Raw genomic sequence first — 19582 nt, 5'->3', positions numbered from 1 at the left:
TATTTAGGTATCACTCTCATTCTGTATACCAGTCTTATACTCCCGTAGTGAAATACAAGTTGATAAGGTCCTTAACCAACAGAAAGTAAAATATAACATTTCAAATTTGCTCACTGCAGAAGCTAGGTGAGCAGAAGAAATTAATAGACTTTTATCTAGATTTGAATAATGTCTGCCATTACCCTCAAAACACAATGCTGCATAGTTATAGACTTCAGAAAATAGGAAACTAATGTAATTTCCCTTGCTAACTCATGAGAACACCATTGTAACTCCTTTAAAAAGGCAAAATGGCTACCTGTATCAGCAAGGGTGACATTTCTTATAAAAGATCCTCATCTTTAAACTTCTGAATATTGATTACTGTCCATCAGTGAAAGCCTTGTTTCATATATGGCAGCCTTTACATGTCCTACAACACTGAAGGTCTTCAGCTATTTTGCCCTCCTTTTAAACTGTTCATAATAGAAAGGCTTTCATTAAAATTTCATCATCCTCTAAGAATAATATTCTTGTCGAGATTTAACAAGCTGAACATTTTATAACTTATAAGGAAAATAGTAGAATCCCACTTAATGTATGACAGCAATTGCAGGTACTTCAGAGACAGTTTAACTAATCTTTTAAGTTGAGCAAAACAGCCTAGATCTTCTGCATACTGCCTTGTTTTACCTCATGACTATATTTTGCCAATGTAAACATATCTTTGATGGGACTACTTTGCTGTTGTAAATATGTTCAGTTGTGAATAATTATGCATGTTCTACCTTATATGTATAAAAAAATTATTCTGTTATAAACAATTTTGCATGCAGAAACTACTCTGAAATGGGGCACATTTTGTCAGACTCATCCTACTGCAAAATCCTCTGTGTTTCTTACATAATGTTTACATTTTAGGTTTGAATTCTTTAATATTTTCTGTTAGTTTGCATGTGTGTGTGTGTGTGTGTGTGTGTGTGTGTGTGTGTGTGTGTATCTATCTATATCTATCTATCTATATATATATATATATATATATATATATATATATATATATATATATATATATATTCCACATCAAGAAATTATAGATAGTAAATCCAACCAACTGGTTATCAAATAAAAATAAAACCTGTGGTTTCCAGTGTGGTCTTGGACTACATTTATTTTATATAAGCCAATGCCATTAGGTTGTTGCTGAAAATGATCCTTGTACCAGTTCACTTATAGGTTCATAGGTTCATAGGTAGGTACTAGGCTATCGGTCCAAGGGCCTATGTAAGCCTAGCCAACAAGGTTCCCTGGCTTACGCCACCCAAGAAAGTTATTTTCCTGGGCCATTGTCGAGCAGAGACTTACAAATGATTACCGGGGTGTATTTCTTATTTCCCATCCACTCATCAAGATTTTTCTTGAAGAGTGCTAATGAAGAACTTTGCTTGACATAGATGGGTAGCCTGTTCCAGAGTATGGGAAGTCTCTAAGACAGGAATCTATCCCTCTAGCATGTTCCGTTTATTGTGGTGACAAGGTTTAGGTCCCTAGAGTGTGTAGCTCAGAGGGATTGGGATTTCTTTAGGTGTAGCATGTCCAACAGCTCTGGGTTTGACATAGCTTTATATGTTAGGCAGAGATCACCTTGGAGTAGACAATATGCTATGGAGTAAAGCTGGAGTTCTTTGAGGCGGTCAGTGTAGGGCATTTGTTTGAGGCCAGTAATCCTCTTTGTGAGGTACTTCTGTGGCCTTTCCAGCTGCTGCCGATGTCTTGTGAGGTACATTCCAAAAGGGGTGTTGTACTCTATAATGGGTCTAATGAGTGTCGAGTAGAGTGGAACAATGACCTCTTTTTTCCTGGATGAGAACCCTTTTATGATGAGGTGTGCCATGTAGAAGGACTTCCTGACTACTGTGGCGATGTGACTATCAAAGGAGAGACTACTGTCCACCTGGGTCCCAAGGTCTCTTATCACACATTCAGTGTTAAGTAGATTGCTGCCTATGTGGTAGTTCATGGGTACAGAGTTGTTACCAAAGGGGATGACACTGCACTTTTTAGCATTGAGTTTGAGGCCATGGCTCTGACACCAGGCATCTGTCTCAGTGAGGCCCTTCAGTAGGATGTCCACATCATTTGGGGACTTGACTATGACTCCTAGTTTGCAGTCATCTGTGAACTTCATTAGCCAGAGGCCTTCTGTGTTAGCCTGTACTTCAGAGAAGTAGATCCCAAACAGGAGCGGTCCCAGGATGGAACCCTGTGGTACTGAACTTGTCACTGCTTTGATACCAGATTTGGAGTCTGCAACCTTTACAGTGTGGGTTCTGTCAGTGAGCCAGTTGGCAACCCATCTTGTGATGTAGGGATTTATACCTAGTTTAGTGAGTTTAGCTATAATTCCAGAATGGGAGATGATGTTGAAAGCCTTGGCGAGGTCAAGATAGGCTGTGTGAACCACCTTACCCTCATCTACGGATTTGGTAACTGCCTCAAAGAAGTCGATCAGGTTCAGGAGGCATGATCTGCCTTTCACAAACCTGAACTGGTTGGGATCCAGAGTTTGGAGGTTACCAATGTCTTTGTTTATGAGTTCCATGATGATACGTTCCATGGCCTTGCAGACCAGGCTTGTCAGCCTAATAGGTCAATAGTTCCCGGGATCAGTGGTGGCTCCCCCTTTGTGGAGTGGGATAACTGTTGCTGTGCACCATTCAGTGGGCACAATGCCTGATACAAGGCTATTATTGAACATGGTGCTTAAGTGGGGAGCCAGTTCGTTCTGAAGTTCATTTAAAATGCAGCCTGGATGCTGTGTTTTTAGCTTTAGAGAGTGCAGCTTTTACCTGCATAGTTGTGATTACAGGGACTCTGCATTCTTCCTGTATAGATATGGGCCCTTTAGGGGGTGGAGGGGGGTAAAGTTAACACTGAACCTATCTGCCAGGATGTTGACAATATCAGTTGGTTCTGTAATTTTCGTGCCTTTGTGCTGTAACTCAAAGCAGATCTGGGTGTTGCCATTGAGATTCTTGACATAGTTATAGAATGCTTTGTGGTTGTCCTTAGAATTAGTGGTGATTTTGTTTTCATAGCTAGCTTTGGAGGATCTTATAATGGATCTCAGCTTCTTACTGAGGCTGACCAGGAAGCTCCTCCACTCATGGGATTTTACTCTGTTTTGCAACAGTTTCTTCCTTCTGTTGTACAGTTTGTTTATGGCAGGGGACCACCAGATTGGCTTCCTTTTTTGGAGGATAGCATCTTGGTTCTGTTTGGGATAGCACAATCCATGCACTCGTGTAAGTGCTTATAGAGTGCATTTGTGTAGGCTTCAGCAGTTGTAACTGTATTGTCCATCTGCATGGGTGTCATGAAGTTCACCACTTCTGTCTTAAGAAGCATGAAGTTGGCTTTGGAGAAATTTTTTACCGTGGTTTCCTTAATGGGGGGGTGGGGCGGGATGTGGATATCAAGGGTGATTAGCTTATGGTCGGATCGGACCAAAGAGGAGTTGACTTCAGGTGTGGAACACCGGTCACCCATGTTGGTAATGACTAGGTCTAGGATATTGTTGCCCATGGTGGGGGTGTGGATAAGTTGATCCAGGGCATTGGAGTTTATGAATCCCAGAAAGCGTTGAGCTAAGGAGTTGGTACATGAGTAGTTTTCCCAGTTAATGGTGGGGTAGTTGAAGTTGCCCATTATTAGGGTGTTTGGTTGAACCCTAATATTTTCCAGAAAATCAAGAAAAGAGGAGTGGGAATCCTGGGGCATGGTGGGGGATCTGTAGCAAGCTACAATTTGGATTGAAGTTTTGCCCAGAGTTAGTTACACTTGGATAACCTCGGATGCATTATGCCAAGCAACTAGCCTGGAGGTGTGGATATCCTTAATGAATATGGACACACCTCTGCCTTTGGTGTTTCGGTCCAGGTTACATGGCCGAAAAGTGTGGTATGTGTTATAGCCTGGTAGTGCAGGGGGGCTCTCTGGAGCCTTGAACCAGGTCTCAGTCACTGCACAGATATCAATGTTCTCCATTTTAAGGAGTGCCATGAATGAGTGCATTTTGAGATTTAGACTTGTAGCATTGAGTAGCATTACCCTCAGTTTTTGCTTTCCTGTTCCTGTTACGGTGGTGAATTTGTTATTTGAACCTTGCTTAAAAATGGCACTATAGGGGCAGCAAGAGCCTTAGCCAGTATCTGGAATTCCAGGGGCGACAGGTGCAGGCCATCTGTGGCAAAGCATCGTGGTCTGTCGACCATGTCATCCCAAGCAGACAGATACTGAATCCCCTTAGAATGACACCAGAAGCTTAGCCAATTGTTGAAGTCAATAATTGTGTCCTTGTACTGCGGTATCATTCTGGGTGTTGGCAGAATGCTACTCAGGGCTAGGGTCATACCTGCCTAGGCTACAAGATCGGAGAGCTCTTCCATGTCTCTTTTTATGTAGTCCAAGGAGGTACGTTTCAGGTCATTCACACCAACATGGACAATGACAGAGTCATATTTGCACTTGTCATGGAGTGACCTGTTGTGGACTTACCTGTTTAACAAATATTTAATGCATAAAAATAAATACTTACATCCAGTGCCAAAATTCAGAATAATGCTCACAATAAAATGCAGTGTCAAAGCAAACATTTTTTATTGCCAGGTAATTTACATATAGGGCCAGATCTCAAAAGAAAGTTGTGGATACTACAGCACACTGAAGGCAGATGTCAGTGCATCAGCAGTGTATGTGATTTCATATCCTAAAAAAGACCAAGCAATTATCTGTTCAGTATAGGCTAATTATGCTCTCTGCACACATCTACTGGATTCCAAAAAACAATGGATGCACCCAATGCTATTTAAGCGTGACACAGTAGTTTGCCAAAATCTTTCTGAAAGCAATCGGCAGAGGCCATATGTACTTAATTTTAAAGACATTATATTCTTCAAATTCCTAGGAAATCCTGCAGATTCTGTAAACCTAACTTTAAAAAAAAATGCAACTAACATTTAATGCACTACAGCAGGCTCGGGTACTGCAAACCATAACAGAGGGTGATCTGCAAACCGGGTGCAGAGCCAGGCTACAGTTAACTCTCTGAACAGGAAATATTACATTAGACAGAGTGCTGGTTTAGCTGTATGCAGGATATGTGCACCCTACATCTACACTCACAGTCTTCAAGGTAATGCAGCACTGTTAGAAACAAAATTGTGCCCAAGTCTAGGTATACTGACCTCTGAGACATTTCAACAGCATAGGTGAGATGTCATAGCAGTGTCCCAGATAGCTGCCAGTTGTATTCTGGTATAGTTCCTGGCAGCAGTTTGCAACAAGGTAGATGAATATATCTAGTTCCTAGGCTCTGCTTCTCACTCTCAAAGCAGGTCAGTGTGGTGCAACCTCAGATCAATATAGTGATCAAATCAGTCGGTGCTCACCAGAATGGGTGATTCCAGTGGTATCACTTAATATCATGGTGAGTTCATGCCAGGCATCTAATTTCTGTAGAAACACATCACAATATCCTGACTTTTACTTGTGGAAAATCCTTTGTAGAAAGAGCAAGAAAATTCTCTCCTTAGCACACCATGTTGGAGCTCTGCATTCTACCACATGTTAGGTAGCCATGTCACTCAGTCAGGTCAGGTTCAGGATCAAAATGGTAGCCCTATGCTCATACACACATTTATAGATCACATGCTGTACAATGTAGCACTGTACCATGGTGGCAGTATAGCTTCATACATCTGCTCCATGGCTCTGTGGGTATTCACATGCCATATGCAAGAGCTTACCGATCACATCCCTAATGATCACCATGATGTGTGCAGGTACTCCAACATGCTTGTGTATGATGACATGCTATGGTAGATTCAAAAATAGCAGCACCAAGCAGCCTTATTATATAACTGTCATAATAATCAGCCCTTCTTAGAGAAATAAAAAGTTATGGATTAATTTTGTGCAACCCCTTTCAATATCATATAGTTGTGGAATAGACAATTTTCAGTAAAGATCATTACAGAGTTTGTTAAGGAATCCTTCCTGGCAAACTACATCAGCAAGAACAACAAACCCTGTGGTGGGTGGAAGGCACAGTGAGGCTGACATAATATTAATGAAATGGGAACACAGGGTACTGAAAGAGCACTTTCTGTTGTTTTTCTAGGGTGTAACAGCGTACAAAGGAAGTACTTGTAGGACATTCTGCATTGAATTTGGGGTTTGATGTCTACATGTTGAGTCATGGTTGCAGTAAGTAATGGCAGAAACCAGTACATAACCCTACTTGCAGCTGATAAACAAGTGCACAAGGGTGGGAGTGACTGTGATCATGGATACATTATGGAAATGGGTGTGGAGGTTTGAGGAGGCTGTGCAAAACTTTACTTACAGCTCATAAACTGTTGCTTAAATGGGGTCTGCAGCCATAAGGATCATAGGTGCTTATTAGGCTAATGGTCCCAGGGCCCTTATAAGCCTAGCCAAGAGTTTATCCCCAAAAAGAAACCTCAGCCAGCACCTCTCTCCCATGTCAATGAGGGACACAGGTGGAACCCCTGGGACAAATTTGTGGTTTCCCATCCAAGGTTGTGCTTGAAGAGGGTCAGTGAGGTACTGTTTGATGTGTATGGGAATGCGATTCCAGAGACAGGCAACCTCTGGGAGACAAACCTGTCTCTCCAGCAGTTTTGTTGATGTTGCATATTAGATGCAGGCTTTTCGAGCAGGTAATGCATGAGGAGTTAGACCTATGGATAAGAAGCATCTCTACTAGGGCAGGGTCCGAAATTGCCTTGTAGGCAAGACACAAATTACCTCTGAGCAATCTGTATGATACTAAGTAGAGTGATAATGATTTGAGCCTGTCCACATAGGATAGGTGCTGGAGGTCACTGATTATTTTTGTGAGGTATTTCTGTGGGCTTTCCAGTTGGTGCAGATGTTTGGAGAGGTACATACCAAATGGGGCGTTATACTCAATTATTGGTCTAATGAGGGAGGAGTATAGAGAGGTTATAACCTCTTTTTTTCTAGATGCAATCCCTTTACTTATGAGATGAACCAAGTAAAAGGCTTTTCTGACCACTGTCACTACATGATGGTTGAATGCGAGACTGTTATCGACCTGAGTACCCAGGTTTCTCACCACAGGTTGTGCGTTTAGAGGATTGCCATTGATGAAGTAATCAGTATTCTGATACTTTAAAATATATGTGTTTGTGTGTGTGTGTGTGTGTGTGTGTGTGTGTGTGTGTGTGTGTGTGTGTGTGTGTGTGTGTGTGTGTGTGTGTGTGTGTGTGTGTGTGTGTGTGTGTGTGTGTGTGTGTGTGTGTGTGTGTGTGTGTGTATGTGTGTGCATGTGTGTGTATGTTCTATGTGTATGTATTTGAAGCTGGGTATTAGAGATTATTTTATATTAAATGGCACATAATATTATCATTCCTCTAAGGATTTCTGTGTTTTTACTCAGTTTCAAAAGTTTAACAATGAATTGTGTTTGATTTAAAGAATGTTATATTTATATATCTGTTTCATTGAGGGAATGAATGGAAACAGTGCATAATATTCAATTATACAACGACCCCACCCATTAACATTCCAAAACGTTCACGCTGATTGGTCAGCGTGCACGTTGTAAATCAAAGACTTATACTAATGGAAAAAGGTCCGGTCGCCCAGACTTTTTCCATTAGTATAAGTCTTTTTTTTTTTGGACAGCAACGGAGAACAGAAGAGTTCCATTGCTGTTATCTCGCTATGTTAAACTCATTTAACATAGTGAGATATCTTAAAAAAAAGCAACGGAGATCTTCCTTTCTCTGTTGCTTTTTTTAAAGCTGTCTCACTATGTTAAACTCATTTAACATAGCGAAACAGCTTTAAAAAAAGCAACGGAAAAAGGAAAATCTCTGTTGCTTTTTTTAAAGCTATCTCTCTATGTTAAATGAGTTTAACATAGTGAGACAAGTTTTTAAAAGCAACAGAGATCTTCCTTTCTCCATTGCTTCCACACACACAGTTCTAATGTACTGCGTAACCATACGCATGTGCAGTACATCAGAACTGCCGCAGAATACTTGACAGCTGCGGAAGGGCAGCAAGGAGGCATTATACAATGCCATTATTTAAGAAAAGCAAGTATTTATTTTTTAAATAATGTCATTGTATAATAGCAATAACCCACTTCTGGGTGTGGGTAATACTGGATTTACCCACAGTTGTCTTTGTTTGGCCACTCGGGCTTCACCCTCATGACCAAACCACACCAACTGTGGGTAAATCCAGCATTATCCTCACCCAGGCGTGGGTTATTGCTTAATAATTTAATCTGTACTAAGAAACATTAAAGTAAATGAATAGGCCTGAGTGAACCATTTGAGCACATGTTCACAATCCCAATAAACATTGTAGCTATTACATGAAGAAGACAGCAATATTTTAAACAATATAGTTTAGAGTGCATAAGGAGGAGAATGAGACAAGACAGGCCAAGAACAGAGAAAAAATAGACAACAGCTTACTGTTTTAAATACATCTTTTTTTATTTGTATTTATTTATTTTGAGAAAAGTGGGTAAAATATTGCTTTATGAAGAATACCAAAAACAAAATGTGTATTATACCATACGAACATCGCAAACCCGACAAACGTGCATGCTGATTGGCTAATCCAACCAGCGTGCACATAGTAAATCCTACAAGAAACAACGCAAAAAGTCCGGTCGCTAAATATCATGCGGTGACAGCAAATAAACAGTAAAGTAAAGTAAATCTAATACCCAAAACACACAACAATTTAACGAAAACACAGAAAACTAACCAATTTCCATACTACACTCCTCATTCCCTCACCTCGAACACTAAAAAATAAAATAAAAAGCATTCTCATAAAACCATTCACTTACCTATATTCCCTACAATATCTATACACAGACAACTCCAAAAATGTACATACTAAAAACACACCACACATCCCTCGCAAAGTCAAAAACACACACCATACCGAACGTCCACAGCAGCAAACATCTAATAAAAGCGCATACAACACCACCATCTAGTGACCAAATAGTAAAAGTACATATTTTTAAAAAATTAATACAAATTAAAACTACACCGCATTTCAACATACCTATAACTACTAAAACATAACTACACGTTATAAACTTCTACACTGCTTAAACTATATTATACCAAGCACCACCTAGCCCTTTCCTAACATTTCCTGAAAAACTAAAAAATAACATGTATTTAAATTAAAACAGAAATAAACAATAAACACAAACTGAAAGTGTGGACTATTTTATCTCACAAAAAGTGGAAGAATACAAAAAAAGCAAACAAAAACATAAATAACAACAATACAAACATAATACAAAACAAACTAACACCATGGTATAATAGCAATAACCCACTTCTGGGTGTGGGTAATGCTGGATTTACCCACGGTTGTCTTTGTTTGGTCCCTCGGGCTTCGCCCTCGGGACCAAACCACACCAACCGTGGGTAAATCCAGCATTACCCACACCCAGGTGTGGGTTATTGCTATAATCATTCCTTGCATGGAAGCAATTTAACATTAGAATACCTAATTTGCAAGTGTTCTTGTTTTGTTTTTATAATCACTAGAGGAAATCAAATTATAGAGGCATATGTGCAAAGCATTGTTCAAAAAAAAAAAAAAACTCATAACAGGAGCTTCACTGACAAGTGCTCATTGTATCTGTCCAGCTGTAGCATTTCATTAAACCGAATTACGTGTTATGATTTGTTTCTTAAACAATTACATACTAACTAGATGATTTAAAAACTCCATGGAATGCATCTCTGTCACTACTAGCATCTCTTAAGAGGCACATTTTTAACAGATGAATCTCTATATTCTGATTGTAGAGTTCAGAATCCAATAACAAATGGTCTGCAGTTTGTTTTTGTTTTTCAGTTATTAGACTCTGACAACATGGACAGTTACGTTATATTTTATTATTTATATTTTCTTACAGATATGGTTGTTTCCGGGGTGCCAAAGGAAAATGGCATCCTCCATGTGAGTGAAATAGCAAGCATGGCACTGGATCTTGTAGCTGTGTGCAAAACATTTGGAATTCCACACAAGCCCAATACTCAGCTAAGGATACGAGCAGGAATCCATTCAGGTATTTGATTTATATAGAGAAATAAAAAAAATCTCAGCTTGAAGCTATCCTCCATTTTATGAATATGGAATATCAAATCAAAATTACTTTGGTGACCTTATTTCTGATGTTACAGTTGAGTGGTAAACAAGCTGGGAAAATATAGGAAGGACTGCCTAGAGTACAACGTCTTCTTCTGATAATCTGTTTCCCTCATTTATGGTATTCTGACGCATGTATCTTAAAATCATAATGTGAGCAATTCTTTCTGTTAAATTCACTTTATCCTATTTAGGAAGGATCATGGGAACTTGTGTTTATCTTAGCAAGCAATGGATATAAAACAGAGAACCAGTCCTGGGTAGGATGCCAGTCCATCATGTAACTATACACAGACACACACACACACACACACACACACACACACACACACACACACACACACACACACACACACACACACACTTCATATACAACTGAGGATACATACCACACGCCATTTAAAGATATGTTACTTCATAGGTTCATAGGTTCATAGGTTCATACTAGGCTATCTGCCCGAGGGCATTTACAAGCCTAGCCCATCGTTTTGTGGCTTACGCCACCCCTTTAGTATGGGGAACTATACCCATTATTTTGCTGTGCCTCTGTCGAGCAGTGACACTGAGGTAATCCCTGGGGTATATCTGCGATCTCCCATCCATTGGTCAAGATTTCTCTTGAACAAGGCCAGCGAGGTGCTCTGCCTCACATGTACCGGGATTTTGTTCCACAGCATAGGGAGTCTTTGGGTGATGAATCTATCCCTCCAGCACATCCTATTAATAGCCGTGTCGAGGTTTAAGTCTTCCGCCCTTGTGGCTCTGATGGATCTAGATTTTTTGAGGTGAAGCATATTCATCAAATCTGGGTTTGACATGGTCTTGTATGTTAGGCAAAGGTCACCTCTGAGCAAGCGGTAAGCGACTGAATAGAGCTGGAGTTCTTTCAGTCGGGCAGCATAGGATAGATTTATGAGACCCTTTATCCTTTTGGTGAGGAACTTTTGTGGCCTCTCCAGCTGCTGCAAGTGTCGGGTCAGATACATTCCGAATGGGGCATTGTACTCAATCATTGGTCTGATGAGTGATGAGTAAAGGGAGACTATAACCTCCCTTGATCTAGATGAGAATCCCTTCATGATAAGGTGGGCAATGTAGAAGGTCTTCCTAACTACTTTAGCTACATGGGTGTCGAATGACAGACTACTATCAACCTGGGTCCCCAGGTCCCTGATAACTTCTTCTGTGCTCAGTGGATTGCCACCTATTTGGTAGCTAGGGGTAACCTTGTTTTTCCCGAAGGGTATGACTATGCATTTTTGGCATTTAACTTTAGGCCATGGCTCTGGCACCAGTTATCCGTTTCTGTGAGACCCTTCTGAAGGATATCTGTGTCAGATGTGTTTTCTACTATGGCGCCCAGTTTGCAGTCATCTGCAAACTTTGTCAGCCATAACCCTCCTGTGTTTGCTTGTACTTCGGAAAAGTAGATGCCAAACAAGAGTGGGCCCAGGACTGAGCCCTGTGGGACACCACTTGTGACAGGCTTTGAGTCTGACATGGCGCCAGCAACTCTGACCCTATGGGTTCTGTCACTCAGCCAGTTTGCAACCCATCTTGTGATGTATGGGTTAACATTTAAGCTGATGAGTTTTTCAATGATACCCGAGTGGGGTATTGTATTGAAGGCCTTAGCCAGATCGAGGTAGGCTGTATGGACTGCCTTTCCCTCATCAATGGCTTTGGTGACTGTTTCGAAAAAGTCAACCAAGTTTAAAAGGCATGATCTGCCTTTGACAAATCCAAACTGGGTTGGATCCAAAGTCTGCAAATTCCCTATGTCTTTATTTATGAGGTCCATTATGATCCTCTCCATGGCTTTGCAGATAAGGCTTGTCAAGCTAATGGGCCAGTAATTTCCAGGGTCGGTGGAGGCACCGCCTTTGTGAAGTGGGACTACAGTTGCAGTGCGCCACTCCCTGGGTACGTATCCAGAGGTAAGACTTTGATTAAACAGCTGTCCTAGCTGTGGGTTTAATTCCTCATTGAGTTCATGGAGCACACAGCCGGGGACACCATCAGGTCCCATGGATGCTGTGTTTTTTGCTTTGGAGAGAGCAGTTCTCACTTGGGCGCTGGAGATGTTTGGGGGGCTGCAATCGTTTGGTATAGATATCTTTCCTTTTGGGGGGGAGGGGGGGAGAAGTTTGCACTGAACCTGTCAGCCAGTATGTTGGCAATGTCTGTAGGATCAGTAATCTTCACATCATTTTGAACTAGTTCTGAGCATATCTGGGAGTTTCCTCCTAGGTTTCTAACATAGCTAAAGAAGGCCTTATGATTGTCTTTTGAGTCTTTAGCTATTTTTCTCTCAAAATTTGCTTTGGATGATTTTATGAGAGCTCTTAGCTTTTACTTATAGTGATCAAGGGTGTCTTACCTTTTAAGGATTTTGCTCTATCTTGTAGTAGCTTCCTCCTTTTGTTGTAGAGTTTGTTTATGGCTGGGGTCCACCAGACTGGACGCTTGCCTTTGGTACAAAGAGTCTTTGTTTTGCTTGGGATTGCCTTATCCATGCAGTCCTGCAGGTGCTGGTAGAAGGCATTTGTAAGTGATTCAGCGGCTTGAGTACTGTTTTCCTCCGGCTCAGGGGCCTTAAAGGAGACCACACTAGTCTTTAGAAGTGTGAAGTCGGCTTTTGAGAAGTTCTTTACTGTGGTCTTTTTTATTTCAGGTGGGGTGGGATGAGGACCTCCAGCGAGATTAGTTTGTGATCTGATCTCACCAGTGAGGGGTATACTTCCGGTGTTGAACATTGTGCTCCCATGTTCGTGATGATGAGATCAAGTATTTTATCTCCTCTTGTGGGAATGGTGACTAGTTGTTCCATGGCATTTGAGTTTATGAATTCCAGGAACTTTTGGGCTAGGGTGTTTGGGCTTGAGTAGTGTTCCCAGTCTATATTTGGGTAATTGAAGTCACCTAGTATGATGGTGTTTGGTGATACATTTATCCCCTCTAGTGTTTTCAGGAAGGCCATGTGAGGTTCCTGAGTTTGTGAGGGTGGCCTGTAACATGCTACAATTTGCAGAGCAGTCTTGCCTACGGTTAATTGCACCTGGATGGTCTCCGATGCATCATGCATTGCCACCAGTCTTGAGGTGTGGGTGTCCTTGATGAATATGGATACCCCCCCTCCTTTCTTGGTATTTTCCTGATTTTGGGGCCGGAACGCATGATATGAGGTAAAACCTGATAGCGCTGGGGTGCTCTCAGGAGCCTTGAACCAGGTTTCTGTCACAGCACAGACATCGATGTTCTCCATACTGAGAAGGGCCTCGAGTGCGTGCATTTTGAGATTTAGACTTCTGGCATTGAGCAGCATTACCCTTAGTTTTTTCCTTTTTGTGTTCTAGGGTGGTAGGTTTAGAATTTGATCCTTGCCTAAAAAGGCACTATGGGGGTGGCAAGAGCCTTTGCCAATATCCGGAATCCCAGGGGTGACAGGTGCAAGCCGTCCCTTGCGAAGCAGCGTGGCTTGTCCAGCATGTCATCCCAGGCAGACAGATACTGGATCCCCTTTGAATGACACCAGTGTTTAAGCCAATTGTTAAAGCTGATCATCTTATCTCTGTATTGTGGCATCATTCTTGGTGAAGGTAGGATACTGCTCAAGGTCAGGGTCATACCTGCCTGGGCTACATAATCAGAGAGCTCCTCAATGTCTCTTTTCATGTAGTCCAAGGAGGTACATCTCAGGTCGTTTACACCAGCGTGGACAATGACTGGCACATGAATGATGAATAGTCTTCTGCCATTTTAGAAAATACTGCCATTTTGACTAATGATGACCTGCGATGCATTATTTATTCTGACTCAGGGATATAACTGACATGTTAATGGCATGTCTTTGGGATGTGGGAGGAAGCCGGAGTACCTAATGAAAACTCACATGGACACAAAAAGGACATGCAGAGTTTGCACAGAATGCACCCAAAACATTAACTGAATTGGACAGACTGAGCTGTGAGGCAATAGTGTTAACCCCTCTATACTGTATCACTCATGAACAATTACTTTCAATCAAATAATATGTCTAGGTTACGTTTTATCCAGATAAATAACTTGAATCAGAACTTATACTTGCTTTTCTGTCTGTTCTAAATGGTGCAAAACAATAACAAGGACCACATTTCAGTTATATCCCTGAGTCAGAATAAATAATGCATTGCAGGTCATCATTAGTCAAAATGGCAGTATTTTCTAAAATGGCAGAAGACTATTCATCATTCATGTGCCAGACACTGAAATGTCTAATTAAAACAAACACCACAAACCACTCTTCAAGAAATTCTTTAATCAAACTATTCCTAACAAACATCATAAGAAAGTCCATCAAATTCTTCCTTTGTAGTCAAATAGGATCACCTACCCCACTAAAAAATCTCTCTGGTGTAATTTTTATGTAAAGGAAAACAGAATTTTAAGAAATCTTAAACCAAATTCCGTATTACTGCCCTCCTAGAAATGGACATTTGTAGTACTGGTTTCATTTCCTTAGTAAAGACCACATTATAGACACCTTCACCACATTTTCAGCTTATCGCTTACACAATATATTATTCCATCCATTTTGAAGTCTGTGATAGTAAAGACTCTGTCAAAAAGAACAAAAATGCTTCAGAACTTCAGACTTCCACACAATGTCATTTCTTCCAGCCTTAGGTAAAATATGAGAAAAAAAGAGCCTATTCTCAAAAGCTTATTATATCTAGCAATATTATTTCCTTTCCAGACACCAACATATTTAGTGGAAAAGCCTTATGACTTCCATGTGGACTTTTTGAGATAACAGTTAAATTAATATAGATAAATGAAATTTACCTAATGCTGAATTTGTGGACTTCACCAAAGCAAATGGTCTTGTGGATCTCATTTCACACTTCAATAGACTCACAGGTATAGGCACTGGTGACATAGAAGCAAGCTGCTTTAGACACCTGAGATTTATTAGAAACTTTCAGGTCAGGGTAGGAGCCACCTTCTGAGTCCAAGAGCACCTAATTAGATTATAATTTATTTTTAATTAGAAAAAAACTGCTTGGGACTCAGCTAAAATCTAGTTGATATAAAAATGTGGGGGGGGGGTTCAAATCAATGCCACCAAAAGTATTGAGAACACTGATGCATTCAGATACCAGGGATATGGCTGGAAAACATTAGAATTTCAATATCAGACAGAAATAACAAAAGCAAAAATAAACAACTTACTCTTCAGGGCCTGGAAAATCTCTCATGTATTGATTCCGTATGATACAGGAGCAGATGGAGAAGTAGTTCAGTTTGTACAGCCTGAGTACCACTTCCCCCTCATTGTTGCAACCTTACAGAAAAATATAGTCCTTAGAGATAACTTCCGCCAAGTTATGCAAAATATGTCAATAACTCTTCCTACTCATAAAGAACAATGCTTTTATCTTAGCAAAAGCAAAATGGCTTCCTGTCTGATGGAATGCAGACCAGATCCTTGGCTCGCTTCATTATAAACTTCTTAAATTACATAATTTCCCTTTTTTTCACAGAAAGGTTTTCAATCTACCACTCCCAATACAACATTAGGTTACGTTGTCCAAATACCTAATCTTTTCATAACCCCTTTTGCTATTTGCTCACTCTGAAAAGTACTGAAATTTAGCTTTTTTAAGCAAATTATAAGAAACATTTTTAAACCATAAAATTCTAATTTTTCTAGCATAATACACCTCTCTACCTTCTCTAATTCTATATCCTCTGTCCCACCATCTGTATCACTCCTTTCCATCCCACCAAAATGTTACAATAGTTAGGAATGATTTTTTTCTTGCTTCTCCATTCTACCGAATATTCTATTAAATGTGACAACAGGAGTATATTCTACATATTGTTGGCATTTTAGCAACTCGAGTCCCAACTCCTTGGGTTCCAACAACTTGCTGATGATCACTCAAAAATGCACATCCTCACAAATACCATTTAGTTAAGCAAAATTAATTTTATAGAAGGCAAGCCCTGCTGTATCACTGACATGGGAGAACTGGCCCAGCACCCCTGACTTCTGAATATACTGTCTTCATGTCTACTTGAAAACAAATGAATGGCTATGGTCTCAAAGCCACTGCCATTGTATGCTTAAAAGGAAAAATATTCACGCATCCAGATAGTGCTAATTCATGAACAGTGGGTGTGGCTTTCTGTCATGTTAAGACAATGTTCAGGACATCTATGTGAAATCTAGACCAATCACATCTTTGTCAGTTTTAACCCATTCCAGCTGAACCAATAAGGGCGACACACACGCATGGAGGTATGCGTGCGCGCACACACGCACACATGTGCACACACACACACACACACACACACACACACACACACACACACACACACACACACACACACACACACACACACACACACGCACACATGTGCACACACACACACACACACACACACACACACACACACACACACACACACACACACACACACACACACACACACGCACACACGCACACACACACAGTCCTACTTTCATATTAGCTCCTGGATTGTATTCACTAAAGTGGAATGAGTTCACCCATTCTTTGTTTTGCACGAGTGTGGTGTACTCACCACTGGAGAACCTTGATTAAAAGAATATATTTTTGATTATTACATTTCTTGTTTCCATTGTTTTATCTGCTTAAAATTCAGTTCAGTTCACTACCTTATGGTGCCATTTTGCTACCTCATGCAGTTTGATCATAGTACCAGTGTCACCCTGTGTTTTGGTGGAGGGGGGGGCACCTCTCACAAGACAGGAGCTGCCTGAGGGACCCCTTATCTTAAGACCCACCATGTAGGTAAGAACCAACACTTATAGGCATCAGCCTTGGCTTGACTAAGACTTTTCCAGTGTCCTTATCTCTTTTCATATGCTGGCTTGTAAATGCTGTGCACTGAGTGCCTTACACTGCTAAGCCTATTACACCTATGAGCTGTGGCACACCTGCACTGTTTGGCTACATTACTGATAGTGTTTCAGTGGGCTTGTACTTCCCTGGCTCTGTGTACACAGAGCTGCACCTCTAGGCATTCTACCTGATGACACTGCTACATTAGGTCCAATCTAATCCCTCCACAAGACTGAGCAAGCTATCATAAGGTGTTCACACCCATTTATCCCCAACCACCTACTCCAGTGCCCAGACCACTTGTAGAACCCATGTTACCATGGGAACAAGTGCCATATAACTGGCCTGATGATTTGTTTTTTTGTTTGATTGTTTTATGTTAGTTTCCATTTCCCCGCTGCTGTTGGTCCATTATAATTGCAAGCACAGGTTCTAAAGTTTCACAAGTAAATACAAAAAGTGCATTTATAGTCACATTATATATATTAAAAGCAGAGATAAAGAATGGCAGTTATAAATGCACATTCCATCCAACAGAATTCATTAGTTCGACAGAACTGCAATATAAACAAAATAATTAAATAACCATTCACATGTATGTTTTGTAAGGTAAGCGGGAGTGAATACCCATTTGCTAAAAGATAGTTATCATATATCTCTCAAGTGTAGTTTGAGTGAGTGACTTTCCTTTGATTTCTTTTAATTATACTTTTGAAACTACACTAACTTATATTGTATAACCCTGGAGTGCACTGCAGTGGGATTTTTTAACTGTTTTGATAATGTAAATAAGGGTATTGTGGTGAGCTTTCCTGGGTGGCCACGGTGGTGCAGCAGTTAGTGTTGCTGGCTTACCGGTTCAATTCTTGGCTGGCATGCCTTCTGTGCAGAGTCTGCATGACCTCCCTGTGGTCACGTAGGTTTCCTCCAGGTGTTCCGGTTTCCTCCCAAAGACATGCAGTAGGTGGATTGGATACTCTAAATTGGCCCTAGGTGTGAGTGTGTGCATGTGTATGCCTTCTGTGGAAGGTTGGGTGCTGGGCTGGCAACTCGACACCATAAAACTCCACTGCCAATCATGAGCGGACAGATGATCTGCTGTGGCGACCCCTAACTGGGAAAAGACAAAGAAGTGGTGAGCTTGCCTCCCTCCAAAAGGATTTTTTTTCATACTTAAGATTTTTAAGTTATGCTTTCTCATATAAAAAACATAGTTAGCATGCCTTTGAATCCTATTAAAGCCCTTTTGTGACTTGTTCTGAATCACCTGCCATGCAGTTTGGGCAACTGTGGACAGGCATTTCACTGCAGAGACTACAGACAGCTTTATATCCACTGACTTCCAGAAAGCCTGCTCATTTAGAGAAACCGATTGCAGTGAGATAAACAGTTACAATGCAGCTAATAACCACCTGCACCCTTCATGGGACTTCTATAGTACAAGCATCTCTGAACTTCCTTATTGCAAAGTAATCTGTGATATGCAGAGGCCTAATTTTCATAGGCTGGATCTACGTTATAACAACTGATATTTAAGTCCCTGCACAACTGAGCAATGAGATCTTTGCTGAGAATTGTTCAGAGTTTGCATATTACTCAATGTGGTCTTGCATAGTATACAAACAATTATGAATAATATTCACACATTCAAATAGTCTAAGACAAAGCAGCTGTCTGTATGATGTGGTTTCAGTAGGTTAGTTGCATACAATATTTGCTGTTGGTCAGATGGTAGCATTTATATAAAAGGAAATGATTGCGGTTAAGAAGTAAGAATACAATTGTTTTTTGAAATCACCTTTATTTTATTTATTTATTGCATTTGTTTGATGGGATGGTTTGCCTGAGGAGACAAGCTGGAGCTTTTCAGTGAAGTCCGGGGAGAAAAACAACTCAATAAAATGAGTAAACAGAAAAACAATAGTTAATACATTTTAAATAATAAGCCTAAATATATTTTAGGCCAATATAAGTCTGAGTTTGATAAAGATTTTTTGAAACTTGATATGAAAATAGTACACAGTAGAATAAAAATATCATACAGCGAGGACAGGAAAATGAAAACAAATTATCTGTGATTGACATATAATGCAATTTGTTATAAAGCTTTAAGGAAGAAACATTTTTCTTTTTGTAAATTGTAAGGTTGACAATAAGCACAGGAGGTTCTTTAAAGTAGAAAGAAAAGTAGAGCAGATTGTGGATATACCACGAGCATGAGAGACATTTATTGAGTAGAGAGACTATACAGAGAGTAAATAGACCCAAGAAAAGAGGCTGAGAGGCAGTATTTATGTTTTATAATCTAAATGTTGTTAGAATATATATCTTATATCAGTGTACATTTTACACCAGATGGTGCTAGCATAATTGGAAAAGAGTACATCCTCAAATTGATTGCTAACATTTTATTCATTTTTATCCTAGTATTGTATGAGGATATGAGTTTTCTTGCAGGTTTGCACCAATAATGTGATGTAGGGATTATA

The 19582-nt window shown here is 40.3% G+C and overlaps 1 protein-coding gene across 1 annotated transcript in view; it reads left to right on the top strand.

Moving 5' to 3' along the window:
* LOC122792777 (atrial natriuretic peptide receptor 1-like) overlaps positions 1-10152 on the top strand; it is a 1260614-nt gene extending 1250462 nt beyond the window's left edge. The window contains exon 22 of the mRNA XM_044060347.1: positions 9992-10152. Coding sequence (XP_043916282.1) covers positions 9992-10152 — 161 coding nt within the window. The remainder of the gene's footprint in view (positions 1-9991) is intronic.
* Positions 10153-19582: the final 9430 nt, after the last annotated feature.

The sequence above is a fragment of the Protopterus annectens genome, chromosome 2.part0, assembly GCF_019279795.1.
Source record: "Protopterus annectens isolate FY-2018-M chromosome 2.part0, PAN1.0, whole genome shotgun sequence".
Lineage (NCBI taxonomy): Eukaryota > Metazoa > Chordata > Ceratodontiformes > Protopteridae > Protopterus > Protopterus annectens.
This window is presented reverse-complemented; position numbering and strand designations above follow the sequence as displayed.